We start from the raw sequence: 27,693 nt of genomic DNA on the forward strand, positions 1-27,693 counted from the left end.
TTTCTGTAAAAATTCTGACCTCAATTAGATTTTATTTGTATGAATAAAAGTTAAACTCTTGTCATATCTGTTTTATTCCAGGTGAAAAAGACAAAGACAGATGGATGCTGCCAGTATGAGGATGCTATTTCATGTACTTATGCACCATCACAACAGTCTCATTAACACATGAGCATTAATCTTAGTTTCATCTAACGAATACCCATTTTCGGTAATTATGATAATGATGATGAAGTTAGTGGAAAACAAGATGTCCGTTCTGTGTAATTAAAACATTTACAGTATGAAAAATGAACTCAGTGTGAAAGGAAAAAAGCCCAACAACCTTCGTTGAGTTTTTCATGATCTTTTATAATAACTCAAAAACGGTCACTGAATCTGACCCACTGACATGTATGAGCATATACGAGTGTTCGTCTATACAGAGTGGATGGAATGTGCATGTAAGGAGCAATGACCTCATGCAAACTTTGGTTTACACTTCAACTCAAAAATAAGTATCCAAAGCAAATCCTGAAAAAATGCATCTCATATACAGAAAGCAACTCTTTTTAAAACACTTGAAATAAATATATATTAATATATATTACTGTCAAATCATCATGTGCTATCAGACACACATTTCATTCATCCTGATGATTTCACAAACACATAGGTCTCGCATATGCACAGAAATACTCTGTACCTCCCTGAAGAACCTCCTTCAGTGTTTATTCAAAAAATGCACATTTGGCTCTTTGCTCTTTGAGTATACACGGACAGATACAAGGTGGTTTACAAAAAATGATCATGAAGGAACTGTTGGTACACAGGCGAGCAAACAGAACTCCAAAGACTCTCAATGAGACCTTTCCTTCAGTTTGGCTGTCCCTCTGTAGAAAACCTTTGATCACTTCTCATATGACTTGTTGTGCAGGTAACTGAAGAGTGCCTCTAGTCCTTTGGTTGAACACCACAGCTGCTTCAACATCTGACACTCTTTCTCATTGACCTCCTCCAGGACTGACATGATGATACTCCTCACCAGGCATTTGGATTCTTCTAAAACCTTTTTAAAAACACACAGAAAAGGGAGAGGATTAATTATTATAATTAAGAGCTTTGCCATCTGGATTGTCTAGACCAGGACCTACCACAGCATTGCATGATGCCATTTCCTTCACACGCAGCATCACTTCTTGGTTAAATGTGGTTGGCCAGAAGACCTGTGACACCAGACCTCGGCTGCATGCTTCTTGTGCTGTGAGTTTTCTTCCACAGAACAGCATCTCGTTGGCCTGTCATCGGGGACAGAAAGTGGAGAAAATTATTTTCAATATATCATGCCATCCAATTTACAGGGTAATCAGATGAATCAAATTAGGTCAAGTAAAATTAGCCAAAACCCTTGATATTGGTGAACCCACCAGAGCTACACCAAGAATCTGGGGGAAGGTGTAAGAGGAACATCCGGAGGGGGTAAGGTGGAGAGCTGCACATGGAGTTTGGAACCAGGCCCTCTCACTAGCCCACACCACGTCACACAGGGGCAGGATGGAGGCCCCTAATCCCAGAGCAGGTCCATTTATTGCCACCACGATGGGTTTCTTGAAGTGGATGAACGCCAACACAAAGTCCCTAAAGGGTTCACACAACGATCAGGACCAACTGTGAAGTCTTATGGTAAGTGACAAGAGAGTCAGTTCTTATAGTGGACAGATTTCTCATTACCGTACGGCATCTGCGATGCGGCTGCTCTCTTTTCTTCGGTCAGTGGACAAACGCCCTATCAGGTACGACGGCTCCAGGCCACTGCAGAAGACAGTCCCCACGGAGCTGAGCAGTAATAATTTGCTGTCATCAGCAGCTGCGTTACCCAGAGCTCGACACACTTCTTTCATGATCTAAAGAGGCGAAAGAGAAGATGTGTGTTACTTTCTTAACTCACCTGACGCACAAAGTAAGGTTGAGGAAAAGGATAAAATATAAATATTTAATCCTTAGAGTAAGGCAGGAAAAGATTTGGCAGCCAGACAGGTCTAAGAAATAATGACAAACACTGGCAATGCAAGAATGCTTTTTCCATTTCTACAATACTGACAGCTTTTGAAAAAAAGTGCTCTTACAATACTGCTATTCATCTAGTGCAACTTGGTACCATGTGATCAACATATTTTATTTTGAGGGGCCACAGATTTTCAGGATCCAGTTTTACTGGATCCAGTAGTGCCAGTGTTTAAGTTTAGTATGTCCAGCGGTTTCATTTATCTTTCTAACAAAAACAGATTAATGAAATAATACTAGAGGGTAAATCACAATGCAGGCTTTTAGTCTCATTTAGTTACATAACTATTATGTTCTTTCTTTCTATGTCGCTTTGTAAGCACTTTGTGTTTGCTTTCTGTTTTGGACTGAATAATTATTGTATCAAGAAATACATTCAAATAGAAGCCACATTCAATTCACACTAGATAAGCAATTTCACACTGCATAGCTCACAGAGCACAATGGGATTATAGTGGAGGTTACGTCTAAATGTTATGAAACTTTATCATGAAGTTACAAACAAAAATATGTTGACATACATGGCTATGATGGCATTGGTTACTGGTCTCCAATGGCTCATTTCTTAGATCCAGAACTATTTTAAGTCATCTGCTGACTAAATGGCAATAGGCTCAAGTTTAGACCGGGACATCAAAAGAAAAATGTCCCTAGCAAAGGTCATCTCCTCAGTAAAAATGCCGAATCCATCAAATCATTGAACAATGTTGGTTTTATTATTTGAATTACAGTGGTCCCTCGTTTATCTCGGGGGATACATTCTAAAAATAGCCCGCAATAAACGAAATCCGCGAAGTAAGTTTTACAATTATTATACATGTTTTAAGGCCGTAAAACCCCTAACCACACACTTTTATACACCTTTTTACACGCATTACATGTGCACATGTGCGGTTCTCCCTTAGCCAATTTAGGATGCAGAACACAATGCACGTTCATACTGTACAGTATGCTGTAAAAAAAAAAAAAAAAGCATGCAAAATTACACTGAAAAAAATCTGCGAAACATCGAATCCGCGAAAAGTGAATCGCGATATAGCAAGGGGCGACTGTAAATAAAAAGTGAGATTTTGGTGGTGACTTTCTTCTAGATTGTAAATGTTACTTTCTGAGCAGCAGTAGACAGCAGGTGAGATGTTTATTTGACAACTTGTCAGGCAGCTTTTTTCCTTGACAACCTGCCTGCCATCGGCAACCGATTTGACTTAAAGTTGACTGTAGCTTCCGACTGCCTGTACAGTGAAACCAATAAAAGTTGTAAGAAAAGTTGTGCATGCAGACTGCTATTTAATATACAACTAAAATGTGTTTTCAGGCAGTATAATACCTCAACATATGGGCAATATAGCTATCTGTATTTCACTCTGTCAGTAAATATCAGCAGTGCATCATTCAGCATCAGCAAACAGTGTTTGGCCTTTGTCAGACAGCCGACCTGATAAGAAGTCGTCTGGAAAACCCAGCACCCACATTGCTGCATCACTGTCTGCAGTCATTCTGCACAACTATTGCTACATTTAAATCAGATTATCACCCTTGACCCATATTAACCATTCAACCTCAAAGTGAACTTAATTCTCTGTCTCACCAAGCACATAATCTGTCCCCAGTTTTAACTGGATGTGGCGTGTGTGTATGTCTGTGTGTGTCTGTGTGTAGCTACGGGTGATGTTATTTTAACAAGGTGAATTAAAATCCTGCTCTGATACATGAAGCAGAGATGGGCAGATGCTGTTTCCAGTCTGTAAAACAGAGAGGAAGAAGAGAGCAGTCAAAGTGACATTCATGTGCAGTAAGCAGAGGCCTCGAGGACATTTGTAGACAAACGAGAGTAGTATCCACAACAAAGAGCTCTCTAGATCAAAATCACCACCTCTAGGGGTGGATGTAACAAACACAAAAACACCAAACAAAAGAAAAACATATGCTTTTGTGTTTTGTGGAGGTTTTTGTAGGAACAGTTTTGATTTCTAAAAGAGAAAGAGCTTGCTTTTTTGAAACTGCTCCCTTGTTCACTCATTCACTGCTCCCTATGGAACAGACACTAGTTTACAGTAAACTGAGATTTTTGCCTCATCGTTGCATCTTCGTTGACAGGTGTAGACAACACACTGTTCGTGAGATATTTGATAAAAATCAGTGTACATGCCATGGAGATACTTAAACTTAGATAAGACAGTGAAAACAATGCATTACATAGTGAGTAGGGAATGTTTGCAGGCAAAGTCTATGTCCATTTGTAAGATAAGTAAGTACACCTCACGGAATTCATTTTCTCAGGTCACAGTAGAAAAAGCAGCAGATGTAAATAACGAAATGGCTGAATTCTATTTAGCTGCTTCAGATTTGGGGCTCTGGTATTGTGCATTCTAACACACTGTCACGGCTGATTGGGACACATGAATATCATTGTTAATATTATTACTAACACATGGACTTTTCCTACTATGACGTCAAGATGTCTGCTGTGAAACAGGCCTGATGGGACTTTTTGTTAGTGCTTTATTAAAGGCAGGTGTGCGGCAATTAGACAAACAGTATTTACACACAACTATACAATGTATTGCAGATGCCTAATGTTAGGCCAGAAGAGTACCAGTTAACAGCTCAGGGGACTTTTTAATTGCTCAATTAAAGCAAGCGTAGAGGGTGAAAGATGTATGGGGGATATTATCAATGATTTTTGCAGTGAAAGCCTTTCAGTGGGCACATCCGCAGACCCTCTTGTTCCTGTAGCTTCAAAGACTGAGAGACAGAGAAGGAGCTATCAGAGCTGTTTGATAAGCCCACAGCTTATGGGCTTACTGCCACACATGAAAATACACACACACGCACACGCACACGCACACACACACACACACACACACACACACACACACACACACACACACACACAGTTTAGGCCACCAGTGTCTGCAAAGTACAGGCTTCCATGCACACAAGGCAGGAGCAGCCATCACAAAGTTAAGGAAGACTCCAGAACTGCCAGACCATTCCAGGCTTAATCAGCCGGTAGTCAAAGAGTTTTTATTTTTCAGTTTCTGATATGAGTAGTTACTGTACGGTTCATTGACCAGCCTGGCCCTCGTTGCCCTCAGCCGAATGCTGTCTTTCAGACCGGACCAAACTAATACTTTCAATTTTGAAGGGGCATATAACCCAAACTCAAATTGAACTGATCATTTCATGAATGGTTTCCTCTGTCTGAAACTTGTGTTAAACATAATTAGCAAAAATGGCGAAAAGAAACGAGACAGGATATGAAAAAGAAATGAGTTGTGCAGAAAATGAAAAAGAGAAAAGTGTTGCAATGTGCAAAATGCAACTTAATGTGCCAAATTGACAATAGAGAAGGTGTAGGCCTGTATACCTTGGATGCTGGTTGTTTCTGTCTGCAAATATTTGCTTTCATTTTGTAGAGAAGCTGCTCGTTTTCATTTCCTATGAAACACATTTGATTTGCTCGGTTTTTATGGGACTGCATTGTAGTTTCTGATTATCTATTAAAAAACACTAAGTGTCTGATTGTACATGAATGTGTTAGCATTTGTAACTATTTTACCACTTTACTGACTGACTGTAGACTCATTTTTGGTACAGACTGTCCCAGAGTTTTAGTCCATTCTAGTACATTCCTGACACAAGGCCGTTTCAAAGCCAAAACCACCCCCTGTGGAAGAACTAAGACACATCCTACAGTCTGAAAAGAGGAAAATCCTGTTTGCTTAGATTTATGAGCCAGAGGTGGATTATTATGGTACATACCATTATCTGTGACCTCACTATTATATCAAAGGATCTCTAAGGAATTTGTTTTGAATATTTCTAGGTGTCAACTTACAATAGATAAAGATTGAGAATGATTCACAAGTGAACAGCCTCTAATTTTCTTTAAGATATTCACCTGAATGACACATGGCCTGCCTGCAGGGTCAATATAAATAAATGTAACAACAAAGACATGCCAATCATGTGTTTATAATTCATCAACATTTTAAAAGCTTTTATGAATTATTCCAAGAATCACTTGTCCTTTTGAGGGATTAAAAACTAACTGCTGGTGTAGCAACACGATGATTCATGAATTATATCATGACAAAATTAAACAGAAGGTTACAAAATGTCAGTACAAAATCCAAAAGCGAACAGCCTGACTAAGATTCAAAAGCGCAGTTGGGGAAAGCATCTACTGGAAGTTACTGAATACATCGAGGGGCAATTTAAATGGAGCAGCTTGTTGTTGATTTGAGTGTGGGAATGAAGCAACCAATCACAGGCTGGTACTTTCCTGCTGGCAGCCAATTCTACAAGAGGACCATCACAATGCAAGAAGCTTCAGCACCAGAGTGGAGAGCCATTAAACTGCATTCAGTGTGGCAAATGGACCCCGCATTGCTACTTTTCATCTAATCTCTCATTATCGTTTTGTTTTTAACATATGTACTGAGAATGTCTCATGTAAAGCAGAATATAAGCCTGCACATGAAACATTCTCTTAGATCCTTTGTTAATATTATAGAGTAGAAAATTAACTTAAGATTTTTTAAAGGGGGGGGGGGGGGGGGGGGGTGATTGACATGGTAGTTAGCAGGTGATCGACAAATTGCTGAGGAGACTGCGAGGAAACATGTCAAAGCCAGTGAACGCAGCTTGACATAGATTATGCACCCAAAATGCCTGTAGAGAGGACTCAGCTGGTACATCATCAGACCTAATCAACAGCGTTCCTAAAAATAGCACTATCCTGTTTACATGTGTTCAGTGTGATGTTAAATTAGCAATCTACTGATAATTCACTGAAAATCTTTTGTTGTTTGAAGTCATCAAACGTGATCTGGATTTTGATGTATGTGAATAATATTGTTAAAAGTTGTCAAACTTTCTCGCCTTCTGTTTTTAGCACTACATGTTGTTAGAGTCCCCAGTTCTTTTGAAGAATAATTACATAATGCTCTCCTCTATGAACTAGCCTGCATAATTTCCTCACAAGTTCAACTGTCGTTTTGCTGCAAAAATAACAGATGGCATAACGCTGGATTATATGTACCCCTAATTGCTCTACTTGTAGAAACCTTGTTTGGCAGGAGGCAGCTTTAAGGAAACTCTGTCAGTGTCAGTACTAAGGACAAAGCCCAAGAGCAATTTCCTTTACCTTTTTTGCTGAGTTTACATGCTCTTTTTCAGCAATGCCCCGTGTGAGATTCATGCAGCTAAACATATTCACACCTGGCAGCTGTCAAGTAAAACCACAGTTTTCTATAGTTGTCTCCTCAAAAGCTCCCCTGGAGCAGTTCGGGAGTTAGTGCGCAGCTCTAGGGCATCTCTACAGCAGTTAATGAGGAAACTTTTCTAAATTATTTTCCCCAAACAACTGGGATAAGATGAAAAAGTTTCATGAGTAAATGTAGGTCTTGATATAACATTGATATATACCAGAAATCACAAAATTATAAAAGGGACAAATGGACACACAAAAATGAAAATAAACAAGACAAGCTCAAAATCTAAAATACGACTGGACCATGTAAATGTAATGTAAATTCCTGGAGATGTTTATCTGCAATTTTCTGCAGTGGCCCGAGTAATATTAGTTCTTAAGGTGTAGCATTAATTAGGATTACATGACAAAGTTAAGCAATGTTTGAATCAAAAAGTTAGAATGCAGTTTTAAAAACTGTAATTTCCACTCAACAAATATCCACTCAAAATGTTTGATTGGAAAGAAACTTATTCTAATGATAATCATCTAATAACTTCCCCTGCTGTTTCAATCTTTTCTATCTGTGCAAGTCTTTCATTTTTTCCACTCTGTACTGAGTGTTTTGTCAGACAGATCGTTATTTGGGTTGCTTTAACTGTGAGCTCTCCCTCAGAGCTTTCACTCGTATTCCTGCTTTTACAGTTCTGAAACATCATCTCTGCTTCTCACAGCAGCAGGTTTTATGTTGTTTTCCTGTTTCAATCCCTCATGGTGAATATAAAGTATTGTACTATCTGTGTAATCTGTGCACAGATGATGTACTGCGATCCGCTATTGCGCCGTGGCAGAGGAATTAACTGGTTATTGACTTCTCTGTTGTTGGGAGGCAAGTGTCTGGTCTCAGCTCAAGGTGCCCACAAGGCTGTACCTGTACTCATTAAATCTGGCGTCACAGTACGTAACTAATGTTCATGCCTGTTCCATCACTTCACTGACCAATGTGGTAACTTAGGTCTTACATGATTCATTCAGTAACTCAGCCTATAGTCAGTCTATAGCATTAGTCCCCTGCTTTGCTATGCTTCAGCCAAAACTGGTAATTTGTATGTATAAGCAGTAGAGCAGTGTACTATAGGTAGGTATAGGTACTGTAAGTGTGTCTATATTCTCGTTCTCACCTCTGGTGTCAGAGCGTTGTTGTCTGTCGTTTGGCTGGAGAGCAGCACGTGCGTGAAGCCTTCCTCCTTCCTGACAACGATGTCTCGGAATCGACAGTTGCTCTCGTTCTGTCGCACGTTGTACCTGAGCCGCTTGTCAAACACGTAGCCTTTCTCATCAGCCAACTTCCGCTTTACTGAACTGTGTAGAGGCATCTTACCATTTCCCAGAGGAGAGCCTGACACAGAGGAGGGATAACAAAACAGGTCAATCCAGCTTAAATGTAATACTTAAGATATTAGATAACTGTTGATAAGATTGATAATTAAAACACCTCCATGACAAAAACATGGCCTGAAATATTCATTTAAAACTGTGTGTAAAGTTCTTTAGTCTTTTTTTAAAACTTAGTCTTTGATGTCAGTCAGTAATTGTGTCCATTAAGAAGCATCTGTTACCATGAGAATGCACATGCACATCAAAGTTGAGACAGGAAGAAGCTTTAAAAATGACAGATGTTTTCATTTTCACTTCAAACTGTGAAATTATTATCTAAACCAGTGATTTAGATAATATGGTTAAACTTGAGACTTTATAAACGCTCTGAGGCAAAGTGACTTGTTTTTCTTTGGGACAGGCTTGTGATAAAGAACTATACAGCTTGATTTGACTTGGTATGCGATAAATTTGCATATCTAATGTGGCAAAATGGACCAGAACGTCGCAATGACTGCTTCCTCTGCTCCCAGCACTGACAGCACTGTGAGCAATTCTTTTTAGCATTTATGATTGCAGCATGAGATGTATGCATGTCATATACTAGGACATCAAAAGTCTGGATCTTTTGTATACAACAAAATCATTAAAAGAAACGTTGAATGGAGTAATATATATGTACATGTACACGTACAGTGTTGACTGCCTGTTGTTAAATATTTTTTGAATTTGTTAGTTGCTTTCCACATAACATTTGCTTTTGTCTGGACACTCCGCTGGCAGGCATGTCACTAATGTGCCAAGATTAGGCTTTTTTTCTGTCATCGTGATATTATTACTCTGCATGACACCTGAGCTGTCACTACGGGATTAATAGAATTTGAACTTTTCTTAAATGCATTACTATTTCTACCTCAAAAAACACAGAATCACATTTGACATTACTTTTCACTGAAAGAATCTTATGGGAGCAGTGCAACGTGCTGCTAGAAAAGCAGCATAAACACTGTTCTGATTTACCTATATTGATAAAAAAAAGGTTTCTGTCGTACACTTCCATTGGCTGAATGGATGAAGAAATAACCACGAGTTAAACACTGCAAGAGCCCTTTATCTAGGATCTAGTGAATCAGTGGAAGGAAACAATAAAACATATGTCATACATCACTCAGGAACACAAACGCTGTTTTTCTCACAGAAAGTGATGTGATGCTATTTTGAAACAATACAAAATGTCTTATTAATAGTTATTTTTAAAAAAGCTTTTCAACGCTTGCTTTCAGTGGAGACAGAAACTGTGTAAAAAGCACACAATGAAATCCTCAGTCTGTGCTTTTAACAATGAGTGATCTTCAATTGTGTTGAAGAAGGTGAACCAGCTAGAGGTTCACCTTTGAGTTGGTCGCCAGTAGAAAGACAAGTATCAAACTAAATAAGAAAAAGCTGGGATTATTACACCAGATTCAGGTCATGGTTTATATAGGCTGGTGATTGGTAAAACATTTATATGATAAGATTTATATCATCCCTATAAAGACTTTCAAATTACACTTAGACTAAATAAATTCAGATTAGTTCCTCAAACAAACAGGAATATCTGGAGTTTGACTCTGCAATACAAATTTAATTAACAGTTATTTTTAAGTTATGAGTCAGCTCCAATTGAGGTCAACAGAGAAAGACCATAAACAGAGGTCGGCCTGGACAGGCAGGATTTCTGACGGTAACAGTTCTTCAAGAGGGTGGTAGGACATGATGCTGAGGCTTTGGTCTCACTGTCACAGTTCCAGAGACAAAACAACACCACACTCTACAAATTTCTAGCCAATTAAGAGATACTGTTTGCAACCGGTGCTACCGTGAGCTAGCTGATTGTCACAGAAATGCCAGCATCTCAATCACTGTTGTAAAACTGACATCACATTTGCAGCCTCCTGTCCTCACTCCCACAATTTATTCAAAGACTTTCTTTCATGCTGCTGCAGGTTTTGATTTGTCCATACGCAAGACAAGGAAGATCTGTAATGTTTTGTAATGCATTATGTACAAAAGAGAAATGTTTAATGACTTGAAGATCAGCTGTTTAGATCAGCATTACAACGGCAGAGCCAGAAAAACACGAGCATGCACAATCTTTAAAATCCTTTGAAACGCGAAGTTTGATTCCTGTCTGATCTTGCAACTTTCTGACCCAAACAGATGATCTGCTGTGTAATACAGTGCATGGTGCAGTTGGGCTTATGCACAGGAATACAGAAGTTCTATGATGGCAAGATAAAGCAGTAAAAATATTCTTAAAATAGCGTACACTTAAACGGATATTGATTTTTTTTTTAATGCAGCAGTGCATGGCTCTACTTTCTCTGTTTCTCCAAAGTGGGGATGCTCTGACCACCATGTACTGTAGGCAACACACTGACTATAGATAAGTACCTCATATTATACCTAAACTATCCGGTCTAACTAAAGGGTCTAACTCCATATTAACTTAATATTAATTCTACCGATGATATACATATATATGTGTTTTATTCAAATATGGTAATATTTCTAATAATTCTGATCTGGATATTGTGCTTAACGAGCGAGTATGACCTTTTTTTAAAAAAAAAACAAACATATGTAATGATTAACTATAGTACTGCAGCACTGGACTGTGACCCACAAAGGTGTTATCAGCAGAACCATAGGAGGAGCTATAAGAGCTCTGTATCAGCACAAGTCTCTACAGTATAAAAGTGAGTTTATATTGTATTTATCTTTATAAGCAATCTATCATGTAACAGGAAATAATCATCATGGTAATATAATAAAAATAATAATAATGGTGTGTAATCTGAAACGAATCATGTCTATATATGTTATGTTAGGAACCTTTCAGAATCATCTGTATTAGTATTTATATCAATCCAGCCATCCATCCTCTACTAGATTTCCATTACAGCTATACTTAAACATCTATATGTCCATTAGCCATCACAGATATACCAGCATGAAGATGACCAATAAGTAACAAGAAATTGCAGTACAGACAAGCCAAAGATAGATTTGAGATAATTTAGGAACAGTGACACCAATACATTCATCAGAGAGCTCTAACGTGTTGATCAGGTTGATTCTTTTTTCACTGAAATCAGGCCAAGAGAGCATCGACAAGTTTAATTCTTAAATGGAAAATGTCCCACTCCAATATTAACAATTCAAGTTTAATAATCAAATTTAAGACACCCTGTCCAATTTGTCAGTGTTACTGATTTGTGAAAAAAAAAACCTTTTCGGAGCACTTCTTTAATCAGTTTTCCAAAACAAATGAAACATGTTCCTAGGGTTTATGTATATTCTAAGGATACTCAATAATACTTCCACTGCAGCATTTGAAATAGAAATCTTTGAGATTTTTACAAAGTGCAATAATTGCTTTGTGAGAATACAAAAAACCTACTCCTATGAACATTTAGCAGCAAAGGCACAGGAGCCTGGTTTTGTTTTAAAATGGGGGAGCATCCTTGAAATATGTATAATTGGTGGGAGGTTTTAAATTATAATTTAAAACAAATTTCCTACATTTTTACAGCCCTTACATCTTGGTTTAAGTCAGGAAATAGCAACCTACAGTATGTTTACCCTTAACTACATCCCAAATAATAAAATCAACAGGGCTAATCCAAAATATTAAGGGTCATGCTCCCCAATAAGAAAATTCTGGACATTTTAACTGCATCAATCTGGTGCACCTTGATAACAAACTTGAGAGGCTACAAGAACTTTATGCTCTTGTAAACAATGTTGTGCTCTTGTAAACAATTTAATCATAAACACATTGGTTGTATAATGCAAAGTATATTATTTTGAATATGAAAAATACACTGGATGAAAACGACACAATGTAATTTTCCCCCTTCAACTTTGTAGTAGAAAGACTTTTAGCCAAAAACAGATCTTTAGAAAAAACATTTTTGAAGGCCAAACCAAAGTCTAGAATTTGATGGGTGATGTCAGCACATCATTTATCAGCTTGAGAAGTGTTACATTATGACATTAAAAATCTGTTTTTTTTTTTATTACTTATTTTTCTCAGTTGCTGAAAACATTCACTTCTCTCTGTCATGCTGTTCTTACAAAACTGTCTGAGCTAACAGCAGACACTTGACCCGCCTCTTCTGTCAAGCCGTGCAGTTTAAAGTGGAATTATATAACTTTTAAAAGAAGAAATACATATTGTATTGTCCTTATTCAGAGTTGAATTCTTAAGCGAACAAACGTATCCTAGTTGAACTCAATACACTCAGGGGTTTGCTACAGCATTGCATGGTCTGGTATGACCCATAGCTTCTGTTGGCAAACACTAGGTATATATTTATATACATTTATAAGTCAGACTGCTGACTTCATGACTCCTCTTTACTTGCTACTGTTATTTCAGCATTCACTGCTAAAAGTGGTCTTCAATGAGAGGCAGCTAAAAATACAATTATTGAATATTAAATAGCAGATTGCTGTTATTTTATTCATCATCATCCTTATTAAAAACATATGAAGTAAACTACAAGACATGGTGTTGAGTAAGGTTTAGTTTCAAGGCTGGGTTGAGTTATTTTGCAAATTACAAATGTCATTAAATGTCAAAAGGTTTTCTTACTCCTGGAACAGAAGCTAGGCGTTAGGGTTTCACTTTGGATCTCTATATTGTTAGCATTTTTTGTAACTATCATATTACAACATTAATATCTGGACAAAAAAAAAAACCCAGCATCAGCTGTTAAGCTCCTTTTTTTCATTTCTTACCTATCTCAGTGGTGAACTGCTGTCCAGTGGGATCCATATCTCCTAGTTCTCCATCCCCTCTGTCCAAAGGCAGTCTATGTGACCTTGGTGCTGTCCTGTACACAAGAGGCTCCATTTCTCCATTTTGTAGTCCATTATGAGGAACCCTCACTGGAGGAATAAAGTGAGGCCCCACTGGTGGAGGAGCCTTATAGGTCATGGCTTTACTAATTCCTAAAGCATGTTTTCCAGGTCCTACACCCACCTTCCTCTGCTTCTGAGTGGGTCCTGACGCCCCACTTCCAATTCCTAGGACAGTTCCTACTGTAACCCCAACAGCTGGGCCACAAGTCCTCTTCTTCTTTCGCATCTCAGACCGAGCTCTAGAGTTTTCAGCAGCAGATGGGTGGCTGGTTATGAGGGGCTCTTGACGACTTTTTGGAACTTTAGGCCGTTTGTGTGAGTGCAGTCTCAAGCTGTTAAACTGGTCAATGAATTCCTCACAGTGCAGTAGGTGGTGCTCCGGCTCCCATGTGTCCTCCTTACTTCCGTAACCTTTCCACCTTATCAGGTACTCCCACTTACCCTTCTTATTCCGCCTCTTGTCCACGATCCGCTCCACCTGAAGGCAGCACAGAGAAGTACAGGTAATTAGACTGTATTTTAAATGGTTTAAAATACATTTTATGTAAATATTAAATTAATTAAAATCACTTAAATAGTCTGATTTGGATACAGTTTGATCTGGATAATAACAATTAAGTCACACAAAGACATAATGATGGAGGAGACTGGGATCAGTGTTTATGGCTGACGTGCAGTCGAAGCCAGCATTTGTGAATAGGACAATGAAGGTGAGGAAACAGAGCGCCACATCTTTAATTATGTTTTTTCATGGAGCGATGGTTGCTACTTGTGAATGGAGGTGTGTGTGGATGTGACTTTTAAAATTCTTGCTTGAAATCTGAACGCAACACTAGAAGCTTTAATCTTTAAAACTCTAATGCATAATTATAGTCCTGCAGGTCAGTTAAACGTTCAAAAAATGAACATTCAAACATGAACTAATATTATCAACAAAATATGAAGACATAACAGATATGACATGTCAAAAATGTTTATGTACTGTGATCTAGAGATATATAGTTAACAAGTTAACCATCTAGCTTCAGTTTGTACTTTCTTGTAATACCACTTGTGCCTTGAGAGGTGAGACAATGTAGCATCTAGTCTGCTCTAGTCCAGTACAGTTTACCATTGGGGGATAATTCAGAGTTTATATTGGTGCAGGTGTTTTGGAGCATGTGGTCAGGAATTACATTTAAACAAAACTACTTACAAAACTATAAAGAAGGGAATACACCTGAGGTAAACCTTTAATTACAGCAGGTCTAAAGAAATGCATTACAGTATGTGTGTCCTATTTAATTCTTACATAACTTCCGAGCTGTTGCTCGAAAGTGAGCCCTGTGGGAGAGCATGGCCCCCTTGTGAGTACAACATGGCCTGGCACTATACACAGCTGCATGGGTCGGGCAGCCATAGCACTGACATTTGCTGTGAACATTGATGATCCCCAGAGGATGAATCCCTTTCGTTTTTAGTGTGATAGTACCATAGGGCCAAAATTTTCCCCTTGTACATAGGAAATACTGGATACTGGATATATTTAGGCTTTGCCAGGCAGTGTCAAATCTTAAAGAAGGTACATTTTGTGACGCATGTCAAGTTTAAGATAAGGCCTAATTCCCTGCAGAAGAAAGATAAGAGACCAGAGCAGTGCTGAGATGAGCTGTGACTGCTATCATGCAGAAACATTAAACATTAGCTTTTAGAGGTCAAACCAAAACTAGAAAAGCCAGTATATGTAACACCAGCAGAGACAACAATCCACAGGCACTTGATCATGTAAAATAACTGAATAAACCCAGCATATAAATTGACAGTATCCAGAAACTGCACACATTCTTAGCTAAATTTAAAGCATGCAGACAGACAAACAGACAGAAGAAAATAGCTCAGGGGAACAAAATAGTGATTATAGTACATGCTTGTCTTCCTCTGTGAGCATAGTTAGTGAAATTACTTTAATTAAACAAATTATAGGGTATACAGCACCAAAATATGTGTTTTAAGTTAAAGAATGACTGATTGTTGCATCAAAAATAGGGCAGTGACATATTTTATCATTTGCTAAAACACTAACTAGTCTCACTTCAATCTGTGGAGAGACAAGAGTGTGAATCACTACTTTGCAATTCAATATGATTGGATTCAACTTGATTTGCAATTCAGAAGGTGCTGATAAGACACCTTCAATTAGCTATTGAAGTACTGACATGGCCCTTAAAAAGAGAGGACTTTCATGATAATTCACTGTTTGGGTTTTTTTTAGTTTTAGTTACTGTACATTATACAGTTTGTATTGGTATGAGGTATCTTAATTCAACTGATGTCGTTTGTAATGATCAGTTTCTCAGGAGAAAAGTTGTATCCCATTCTAATTACTGATAATTTGATTCTTTTAAAAGAAAACTCAAAACATCTGTTAACAAGACTAGTGCACTCACTAGAAAATTGGCCAGATGTGGCTGGAGATTGCAAGGCAGATGCACTAAAACAATGTAATCACAAGAAATCATTAACAAAATGTACAACCATGACCCAACAGCTGCAAAGTTCTTCCACCCAAGTCATATTCACAGTATTTGGTAAAGACTTGTTTCACAACAACAGGTAGACAGACTTGTACTGGACTAGATTGGAGGAGATTTGCAGCCTTTGATCAAGGTTGAAAAGCTGTTGTTCATCAGATTAGTTACTGGTTTGCAGCCATCCAGGCATGTGTCTTCATGAAGGCAGACACCACTGAAAAAGGCATTCAAGGAAAATCTGACCTAAAGACTGAAACAGAATAGCTCAGAGCAGCTTGTTATAGGGAAGAAATGAACATGAACTAGTTCATTTTGATTTGTGTGAGCTAATGTTCTATGATGCCAAAATTCTGACCTCCGATATCAAATTTAGTATCACAACACAAAACAAGGCTGAATACTGATTCAATATTTGATACCTAATAGATCAGAAACAGAATATCCATGAGGGTTAACTCTGGACAAACAGTATGCTATTGTAAAACTATGCAACCAAATTTCTATTTCTGTTTTTATATTCATATTTATATTGTTATATTTATTGGGTCAAATGTTAGTATATTATGTATTATTAAAGATGGACCAATTGCGTGTTCAGTCACTGGAATTGGCCAACAACAACAACAAGCCCCTTCTACAAGCAGCTCATCTGCTCTTGTTAAAATAGAACCGTGGGTGAAAAAATCCAATGTGTGCATTGAGTTTTTTGGGCGATTTAAAAAAACAAAACAACAACCCTGTTTTGAAAGGTCAACAAAGCCGACACAGGGGAACAGGAAGAGAGGAACAGGAAGAGGCGGGACAGGGCACGCTGGTGTGAGTGCAGAGGTGTATGTATGTGTGTGGGGAAAAGAGATCTGAAAAGGGAAAAGCAAGGTGAGCAGATCCTAGTCTGAGTAAACACTACACTACAATACAGGGGAGCTGGAACTGTTATTTATTTTATATATATATATATATTTTACAAAAAGCAAACAAAAAAAAACTTCAGTCTCCTGTCCAGTAGCCTAACCTAAAGCATTTTTTTATTTTGAGGTTTGTTTGAAGTGAGAGAAGGTCAGGTAACCTGGTTCAGTTTTGGAAAAAACATAAGTTATTTCTTAGTCAATATTTAACTATGAATATTAAATTGAATTAGATTTTACATTTTATGTATGCTGTTACTAATTTTTCTCAAAAATAGAAATAAAAAGAAAATCGGAATCTGTGGGTCAGGAAAAAGAAATCCACCAAGAAAATTGCAATTGGCACATCTTTATGTTCTATACCTACCATGCACTATGCCCATGTATTAAAGTTCCAAACGATAAACCATTATTCTACCAACAGACCATTTCCACTACGACATTACTCTGGCAACCCAATCAGTTTTTTTTATTTTTTTTTATGGGCATTAAGGGCATCATGTTCACTGCATTTACAGTGGAGCTGTGACTTTTTACTGGCTATTCTATATGACACTATGGAGTTGTTGTAGTTTAGAAATGGTTCTGTGATATTCAGCTATTTAATAAATTAAAAAAAAGGGGGTCAATGAAATACACATTTCAATCAATGCAACCAGGAGAGGCCCCTTCATCAATCAGTCATAAACAGGCATCATTTCATTAGAAATAATCTGTCTGCATTACCTATTCTCAAAATGTACGAATCAACACCTGCACCACTGTTGACACATCTCAGGCATACATTTATGCATTTACGGTTTTGGCTGGATATTTAATGTTCTTTGTCAATGGCTGACATGGAGGTACATTTATGCTGCCAAACATGTGACTAGTCCTATAAAAAAACAAACAAACAAAAAAAAAACACATGCAATAATATCTTTGGGCATCATCATGTAAGGCTCTTTTGGGTTTACAGCAATCTCTTACTGCTGAATACTTTTGAAGAAGTTCTCCTGGAGCTCTCTCTTCAGCATACCAGTTAACTGTTAGAAACAGCACTTCCTGTGTGTGTGTGTTTTACTGTCTTGTATCAGCTTGACTCCTGTTGCTATTGGAACTCGGGAGCTTGAAACTGGGACAATACTGGACAAACTGGGACGTCTGGTCACTTTTACAGTTACTCTGAAGACTTAATGCAGCTTTTTGGTCTTAAACTTTTTCTTTTCTTTTCTCATATGCTTTAAATTCTTTAAGTAAGCGTATTTTAAGCAATACTCACAGGACATTAGAAGTACAGTAGCACGGCTTTGGGACTGGTAAATGGTTGAAAGCTTTTGGCAGAGGCTTTAGTGCAGCTGTGGTAATAACTGCTCGTAATGTACTCAGATGTGCTATCCACATTAACAGGAGTAAACAGCCTTTGATGGGTGAGCTGCAGGGGTGTCACAGAAATGAACAGACGATTAGGTAGCTTACTGTCTGTCTAAAACAATGTCACACTTAACAGCATTGCAGCGAGATGTGTGCATAGAGAAGAAGTGAAGGAAAGAGAAAGCGTGGGGTAAACTTGTGTATACAGACCGGAGAGGCTTAGAAACACTTGATGCTTAAGTATGAGCTGGCAGAGAGTGGGGGTATTAGTATCCTCCAACACCAACCATACGGTACTGTGTTCATCACATGCTGTGTATACATTCTGACAAACCATCAGCAGAAATGTTGACACGAGGAACAAACAGCAAGACTACATTCAGCTGTCAAATTTTGGATGGAAAAATCCCTTCTTCTTTACCCTCTCTTCAGTCAGCAAACAACAAAAATGTGAATCACAGTCAACATCTGGTTAAGTGGGACAGAACGGGAGGGAAACATTATTCAAAGGGGACCCAGGCTTCAGCTGACAAAATCAGCATAAATACAGGTTGTGATAACAAGCAAGTTCATCTAACATTTAAACTGGACAATCACAGAAAAGGTTAGACTAAAGGTCGTCTTCTTAACTACACAGACCAGATGCCCAATGAGCAGTTTTCCCCATAACCACTGATGTATCATCTCTATTTTGGGGTGACACAAACAGTGCTTTAGAGTGGACGGGGGCTGAAATTGAGAAAGAGAGATACATTTACAAACTGAATCAGCTTTGTGTGGATGTACTCTTCTGCCACCCACCCCAACAAGACAGACCAGCCTAACAAGTCCAGAAAATTGCATCATTTCAGTTAAGTGAAATGACAACGTCCAGGCTACACTAACAACCTACAATACACCCAAAACCCCTAAAGACATTCAGCTCAATGCAATGACCATGGGTATCACAGTGTGATTCACCAACTCCAACTTAATATACTGTATTCATCATGCTTTGATATACTGCCAAATGATTAATATCAGTGGGATTTGAATGTTTACAGCAGGTAAAAGACCATTTAGTTCCAGTAGCCGTGAACAGGGCAAGTAAAAAATGATGATGATGATCTTTACTCCATAATGTGAAAGTGCATCTTGTGTTGCTACATCCTGTATAAACTTTGACCAAGACCATGTACAATATAGTTTTACAATGCAAAGGGTCATAATACATAGTGTAGTTCACATTTAGTTTCACTTCACAGTTTACCTGGGGACTTAATTAAAACCCGTTTGGTTAGGTGTAATATGAAATGGGCTGATAGTGCCCATTTTTATTTTACGGCCAGCAACTTTACTGTTTTGGTTCAGTCTCACCGCTCTTTATAGCTGTTTCTAGCCACAGCAGGCAGCAAAAAGGCTGGCTGTCCTCGATCTGTCCAGCACCACACGACAGACAAAGTTAGTGACTAACTAGTCAACACAGTGGAGCATTTAGCAACGTAGCAGCATTAAGTAGAGCCAGGTATTTCCCAAATGAGTTGGTGAATACTGAAAAGGAACTAAAAGGAGAGTAAATATTGAACTCATCAGGTGGCCAGAAACATGGCTCCAAATAAATGCTAATGTTGCTCCATATGTGCGGGATGTGTAAATAAGCAACTGTTTGCTGATACCTTCACATTTATAAAAGGTGATAATATGTTAATGTATTGTTTACTGTTCATTGAGCAGACCTCAAGTGGCCGGAATAAAATGTTCAATCATTTTTATTCTCTCTTTTGTTCACACTTTGGTTTCAGTACCCAATTATACTATGATCAAAGCTTCTCTTCTTTGCTGTCCAAGATCACCACAATCTCTGCCAAAGGAATATTTTACCATTTCTACCAATGATTACTGATTTGTTTTGGACTAATATGGTGTGCATTGTGTCCTCCAAAGAAATATCTGTTGGGGTTCGCCCACAGGTTTTAGGACACAGTGATGGGGAAGGTCATGGTATATTATGAATCGTCATAACATGTCTCTATAATATGAAATCTTTCCATGCATCTCCTACCTGAATCAAGGTGATGTCTGTTGGGTTACAGAATCATCTCCTGAATGCATTCTCTGTTGTGTAGTTACACACTTAATAATGCATGCAGTCGAACTGCAATTCCTACCATTGCTAGATACTGAAAATGTATACAGTAATGGTTACAAGTAGGGCTGCAATGATTCCTCGAGTACCTTGAGTAACTCGATTACAAAAAATGATCGAGGAATTTCCTTTGCCTCAAAGAATCAGAATCAGAAATACTTAAATAATCCCAAGGGGAAGCCTCGTTTAATTAAATTTAAAGCTCACGTTTTGCACGGATTCTTTTTAGTGTGACACAACGTGCTTACGTTACAGGCTATGCGTCTCCTGCAAAGCAGAAGAAGACGGAAGCGGGCTTTTGGTAACGTGTGTGGACAGTGTTGTACAGAATAGCAGACGCTGGGACCGAAAACACTAAAAAAAATGAGCAAACGCAGCAAAGCGAAAATGATAGGAATAATAATTTTATGTGATTACTCGATTAATCCATAGAATATTTGACAGAATAGTCGATTACAAAAATATTTGATAACTGCAGCCCTAGTTACAAGTTTGTTGAACAATGGTTGCTCCAGAAATAGACAACAAGGAAGACATAATAATGACAACACAGACCTGAGTCAGAAATCCATTCTAAACCTTGAGACCAACACTATTATTGCAATGTTTTCTTTAGTATTGACTTACCCCTTCATTAGTTGGGAAATAATTGCCAGTGACTCATCTGTACACTATTACTGCGCTATAAATGGAAACCTATGCCATAGGTACAGTCAGACTCCTATTAACTCATGGTATCAACTAGAAATTCAGTCCTAGATGAAAAAAGTTCAGTATATACTGTGCTTGAATCGATCAGACTCCACCAGATCAAGCATTGTGTGTCTCTTTACCATTCACTTCAGTGTAAGTCAGAGGAGACATAACAGAGTCAGAAATGGAGGTTGGGTGTTTGGAAAATTTTAAAAGAGATAGAAAAAAATAACTGCGGTAATAACTGCTCGTCATTTTCTCTGGTGTTGTGAGAACATTAACGGGAATAAACAGCCTTTGATGGGTGAGCTGTAGGGGTGTCACTGAAATGAATGGGAGACAATGTCGCACAACTACATACGAGCATGCAAAGAAAAAGAGAAGGAAAGTGGAGGAGATAGAAGGGCCAAGGTGCTTACACAGACCAGAGAGGTTTAGTAACACATCGCGCTTTAGATTGAGCTGGAATAGAATAGCATATGCTCAAATTCTATTTCAGCATCCTCCAACCCAAGACGTAGTTAAAAGAAGATACAATGGACTGTCTGGTATGGCAATACAGTTGTGTGATGTACTGACATGATTTTTGGGTTAGGGTTAGTAATGACCTTAGTTATACCTGACCATGACCACATGCAGAAGTGATGTCAAGGTGTAAGTTACGCACCTATCTTGACATCTCTGACAGACCACAGGCCACACCTTATGACATTATCATGGCTTTTCTGAGCTTAGTGATCTCAGAGAAATCCCACTGCTGAACTGTGCCTATGAGCTCAGAACGCATCTTGGAGGGCAGAATCACTTGTGGGCCTTGTTTAGACTTCCAGCCTAAATCTCTTTTGGCAGATTTATTTCAGAAAGTCAGGACCGCAAAAAAGCATATGGAATGTGATTTTTGCAAATCCGATCCAAGGCACATTAGGGGGTGGTCTGAAATGTGGTTCCAATTGGATTTCTACAGATGCATGTCTCAGTCTGGTCGATCTGGATGCTCAAATCGGATTTACAAGTGTCTTTTTAGTCAACCAAACCATGCGTAAAGGTGCCTATGTTGTACAGCAACCCATGGAGATAGGTTGGTGATGTCTAGAAACACAAATCCGATATGGTCACTTGAAAATAACAGTGCAGACAGTCTATGTTAAAGATCTGATTTAAAAAACAAATTTGATTTGCCTAGAGTCTAAACGAAGCCTTGGTTAATCAGGTGCCAAAAACACAGACTTCAGCGAAAACCACAGTGCACATTTGCACAATGCCAACAAAGTACAGCTTGGACCAGTGTTGTAGTCAAAACAAGAATATAAGGAAAACCAAGAGGACCAAGTCAAGATCAAGATCAGATCTTTGGGTGAGGGTTGGAAGCCTTTAACGGTAACAAAAATTTCAAATTAGAAATGAGTCAAGTCACAGTTAGGAAGCTTTACATCTGGTCACAGTAATGATCACAAATAAATCAAACAATGCACAGGCAATTTAGTGATATCCCTTAAGTTGTGGTCTTAACCAGTCCTTAATATAAATAAAGTAGTTTAAATGTTTATGAATGCTATTATATAGAACGTATAATAAATAATTAAATGAAATACAACATTTATGCTCCCTTCCTCCCACCCTAAGTCAGCTAAGATATGCTCCAGCCCCCTGCGACCCTGATGAGGATAAGCAGTTACAGAAAATGGATGGATGGACAACATTTATGCTAAAGTAAAATGATTAATAGACAAAGGAGACAGAGTTTCCTGGACAAACAATGAAGATCAGTGACTGGTCATGAGGAACACACATCCACAGCTCATTCATGTGCCTGGCTGATGATTGTTGTTGAACGTACTCCTCAACTCTCCCCCACTCGCTGAACACAGTCAGTCCAGAGAGCTGCAGCCACATGAGTGCACATTCACTGAGAAATGTTAGTGACTCTCTTCAAGAGACAAGAGTTCACATTTAAGTATTGGTGAAGGGTGTCTTCAAAATGAACAAACCTAGCAAGAGTTGGCAACACTGGGATCACCAACCTCATTAGGATTCGACATCTGGGAAACATGAATGTCTGTGCAAATTTATTATGCCAATCCTTAAAGTAGTCAGATAAAAACGTCATGTTATCTGTGTGATAAAGGCGTAAAAGAAAGGTGATAAATCAGTGGCTGCAGCAGAGAAGAAGCTGCTGGTGAGTCAGCAGCTGGAGAAGGGCAGATCTCCAGAGAGCTCCATGTCCACTCTGCACTCAGCTGCACGCTGGAAAACATACACGGTCAATGTGTAGGTTCAAAGGGTGAGCGGCAGGTGGTTTGAGAGGTACAGTCTCACCCAGGGGCCAGGCATTTGTGAATAGTACAAAGGTTGCATCTGCCACTCAATCGCCACTACCATTGCTGATTTAATGCACCACTCTGCCAAGTCAGCCAAGATGTTGCATGGCCAACAGGTGGTTTTGGCATAATGCTAAATGCCAAAATGCTCATGATGGATCCTCCAGCTGTAAACTTCTACCTTCAGTGAGGTGTGATGCTTGCTGTTTCTGACAATTTCTGTCACAGTTGGGACTGCTGAGCCTTTTTCAGCTCAAAATGTTTGAAAACTTTTCGAGGTGCGCAGTGGCACAGAGAGGCTGCCAGGACTGGTTATACACTGAGAATGGTCAAACAAAGAAATTACATTTTCAGTATAATTGTGGACTTTACGCTGCACAAAGCTCACAGGACAGCATTCAGACAGGTGACAACTACATCAACAATCATTGTGTTGCCTAGCAATGAAGCATTGTATGTGTGCACGTTACACAGTGTGTAAAAACTGTGCAGCTCTTTTTCCTTTGTGTGTTCGTGGCTACAGCTGCTGTGACTTTATATTGTTCATAGATCTCTGTGTTGTCTGCTTTAGTGACGTTTTATTCTGCTGTTAAATTGGCAGTTATTTAATTCATTAATTTCTGTAGTGTAATTTCTTGTTGCCTCTGCTCGGGTGCCCTCTTTTTATTTATTGTTGGCCATCAGTGTTTAATTGTCTGAGTTTTGTCCTCATTTCCGGTGAACTCTAGTAAGGTTATACAGAAAAGGGCTGTTGTATATTTGTAGCTGATAATCAGTAGTATCCACACAGCCTGCAAAATCTGTCCACACAAATGAAATTTTGGAATTTATTGTTGGGTTTGAACACAAGGGCTCAGTCTTCTGCTCATGTTTTTGGATTAACATTTAATGCAGTTGTAGCCAAGTGGTGTACCATCATATATCACCAGATAACAACCAATAATATATTGAGTATAACATTCTAGTACAACTGAATATTTCCCAACTGATCAATTAAAGTTTATCTCATCTTACTCTTTCCATCTCTGTCCAGCCATCTCTGTTTGTCTTGACAAGAATGAGATTTGCTGTTAGGTAGGTTCTGTGGTTTTCACATGCATAATACATTGTTTCCTGGTGTAGAAACCCCTCTGCATAACACTAGGCTCGGCTGTGTAAAGTATGGCCCCTAACAGAGAAAAATCCTAGCACTGCCCCTGACTTTGGGATAAGTTCCTCTAATAGAGTTAGATGTTGGGTTTAAACAAATAAATAAAAAATACTGAAGAGAATGAGAACACTTTTACAATACATACATTTATTAAACTGAAGTTAAGCTCTCTGGAGATAATTTTGTTCATCTAATTTGTGCGGCCTTGTGTTGAACAGGCTTAGTAAATAAAGCAATGGGTTGTTGTTGTGGTTTTCTCAACTATGAGGTTGAATTGGGATTTTTTTTAACGTTCAATTGTGGTGCTTCTGCTGAACTTTTACAAAGTCAGCAGAGAGCCTGACCATTATCCATGATCTAGCAAAAAAGTACTTTCACATGTTACTTCTCAGATGGTCTGAGGTCATCATATTTATTCAACAGAACTCATTGCCCCAACAGAGCGCCAAACACCACCTGTTGTGCTTACAGACTGAATATTGAATTCAGACGGATCATTACAGGCCAAATATTTTATTCTTTATCACTTCACGGTGTACCAAAATAGTACTGAATTCTCGTGCAGCCCAAGAGGTCACTGCTTGCTCTAACCAAAGCCTTTTAGCCTGGGCTCCATCTCCTTAACTCCTAACATCTCCTTTCCAAAAGATGGATTTTCTATCTCTACAGACTGAAAGATGGCCAATAACAAAAACCAAAGTTTCACAATGTCCTTTTAGAAAGAGATGTCAAGATGTTCTACTTCATCAAAAAAGATATTCAGGCTCAGGCTCATTATTCTCAGCTCTTGAGGTTGGCCCAATTCATGTGAAATGAGTGAATCCCTTCCTGTATAAATGTGTTTAGAGTCATCTTGATTTTGTTTTATCTGAAAAACAAAGTAATGAGCATATTACTAGAGTCATATGAGTACTTCTCTATGACTTAATCCCAAACGGTCATACTAGTCCGAGGCATCAAATTCTGAGACAACACAACACCAACCACAGACAATCTCCTCCATCACCATCAAACTTCCAACATGCAAAGAGTCCTGAAAATTACGACCTGCCATAAACTCTAGCAATAGGAGACACCAATTTCTTTATTTTATAACTTTATTTTGTCTGTCACCCATAAAGCTGTTGTCATGTTAGTAGGTAAACAACTCAAAGACTCAACCGACTCTGGATGGTCCATGCCTGCCAAAACACATCATATGATAAATCACAATAAACCAGTAACCTGTTGGTGCAGGCTGCCACATGAGGCAGAGTTCACATCAAACCAACAGCCTTGTGTGGAACAAACAGCATTCTCAGTCTAGTAGTCAAACTTCAAAACAAAAGTATGATATTACTCACTACTACTACTTCTGACACAATAATTATACATATACATCGTCACTCAGAATTACAAATCAAGGGCTGACGTGAACGTTTTTTTCCCCCACTCAGTTACTTGTGATTTGGCTACATAACAAAATGACTTGAACGCAGCATAAAGAGAAACAGGTTTTCCTGCATAGAGGCTTTCCCCAATTGAAAGAAACGTCATTAATCAAGCAGAAAAACAGTTATGTAATATATAGACAGAAAAAGTAAGCAAATATGGAGCCCACGGATGCTCTCAATGACGATGTGTTTCTAGGGCACAGCAATAATAAAAGAATATTGGTAACTGGGTGTAAAAAAAGTCTTTGAAAAGGCAATTACCAACTGCTCCTCATGTATATATATTGTTCGAACAGATCCTGCTTGACACATGCATTGTTCGTGGAGATAATGTTATCTACTTGAACACTCATGACTCATGAGAGGATACCCAACTTTCTTCTCAGATGGACCTTTAAAAAAGAAAAAAGAAAAAAGAAGCTATATTTGTTTGTCCCTGGAAGTCATCAGACATTTGTCTCTCTCCACTGTCACCACCTCGTCCTGAAAAGCCTAATGACAGTAAGTGCCTGATTCAGTAAAACTGATGTAGAAACCAGGCTTCATGCAAATTCTGGCACCGGTGCCAGAGTGATGTTGCGCATGAGGGCAACGTGACCTTCCTGTCCCCCCCCACCCACCAACTTTTTTTTTTTTGTAATTTTTTATTTTTTTACGCCCAACACTGTCGGGAGTCACAATTTCACAGATGAAACCATGAAAGAAGCTCACGCAGACTTGTTTACACCGCTCGTCAAAAAATAAACTCATCATCTTGTGTGTGCCAAAACAAGCCAGAGAAAACATCCACACCGCTGTAAAAAAAAAAAAAGATGACAAAATATCTTTTGGCATGTATGCGCACCTTCAGGACCATCACTCCGTCTGTAGCTATTCACCATGTCCGTCCGCTCCGCGCTGCTGTCACTTTACCACGACTTTCAACTCGGCGACAGACTGAGGAGTTGAGCCCGTAAATGATATCTTGCCTACATACAACACTCGTGAACAATTCTGTTAAAGTATATCAGAAGCGACATAAAGTGGAAGCAGAAATTAACCAACATTGTCTTCGCAAAGCTTGAGAAGGGCTAGTTTCGCCTGTTAAAGGGCTTAGTACACCGCTTTTTTACATACGCGACGCCCTCCCCTTTACTTCCTAATTCCATTATTCGTCAATATTACAGAGCATTTTCCTTGGACTGGTTTCTATCCTACCTCGTAAAGGTCTCCTGAAGCCATTCTGGGGTGCGGACTCCGGCGGCGCGGCGTTCTTGCCTGCCTTGTTGGCTTTTTTTTTTGGACCCTACTCTCGGCGTTTCGGCGAAAGCTCCGATAGACTGGAATTAGCGAGCAGCCTTGTTATTCTGAGCAATCCGCAGTAGCAGATCAGCAGACAGTGTCAATCGAGCCCGGCGCTCTGCGATGGATCGCTCCACACTTAAAACAAACAACCATCGGGGCGGTGCTGTTTACCCAGACCCAAGTGGAGGACTGAAAATTAGTCCCCGGCAAAGAATGCACAGCCTGATGGTCTGCATGCGCCCTGCTCCTCCTGAGCTCTGTTGCAATCCAACTACTCAACGGGAGATGATATGCTAGATGTCTTGTGTTCAGAGACACATGTATGACCCACTATACCTGTCCACTTAAGTGTCAAGGGAAGACCTGATGTGACCTTCATTTGGAGTCATTAGAA

At 38.9% G+C, this 27,693-nt stretch overlaps 1 protein-coding gene across 2 annotated transcripts; it reads right to left on the bottom strand.

Moving 5' to 3' along the window:
* Positions 1–27,600, bottom strand: LOC104927618 (chromodomain Y like 2). 2 transcript variants are annotated; one of them, XM_010741736.3, is made up of 7 exons: positions 27,213–27,600; positions 13,403–14,003; positions 8,422–8,639; positions 1,711–1,883; positions 1,407–1,617; positions 1,134–1,277; positions 1–1,048 (listed from the first exon to the last, which is right to left on the bottom strand). In XM_010741736.3, the coding sequence occupies exons 1-7, from the start codon at positions 27,234–27,236 to the stop codon at positions 890–892; spliced, it is 1,530 nt and encodes a 509-aa protein (XP_010740038.3). In that variant the 5' UTR covers positions 27,237–27,600; the 3' UTR covers positions 1–889. The 2 variants fall into 2 exon arrangements, with proteins under 2 accessions (XP_010740038.3, XP_019109820.2); XM_019254275.2 differs by lacking the exon at positions 27,213–27,600 and adding an exon at positions 26,860–27,186.
* Positions 27,601–27,693: the final 93 nt, after the last annotated feature.

The sequence above is a fragment of the Larimichthys crocea genome, chromosome VIII (assembly GCF_000972845.2).
Source record: "Larimichthys crocea isolate SSNF chromosome VIII, L_crocea_2.0, whole genome shotgun sequence".
Lineage (NCBI taxonomy): Eukaryota > Metazoa > Chordata > Actinopteri > Sciaenidae > Larimichthys > Larimichthys crocea.

Excerpts from the sequence above, each read along its gene's own strand:
- LOC104927618 (XM_010741736.3), bottom strand. The coding sequence starts at position 27,236 with ATGGCTTCAGGAGACCTTTACGAG. Across the intron at positions 1,618-1,710 it reads CGCATCGCAGATGCCGTACG|GGACTTTGTGTTGGCGTTCA; the intron begins GTAATGAGAAAT and ends TGAACCCTTTAG. Across the intron at positions 1,278-1,406 it reads AGATTCTTGGTGTAGCTCTG|GCCAACGAGATGCTGTTCTG; the intron begins GTGGGTTCACCA and ends CCCCGATGACAG.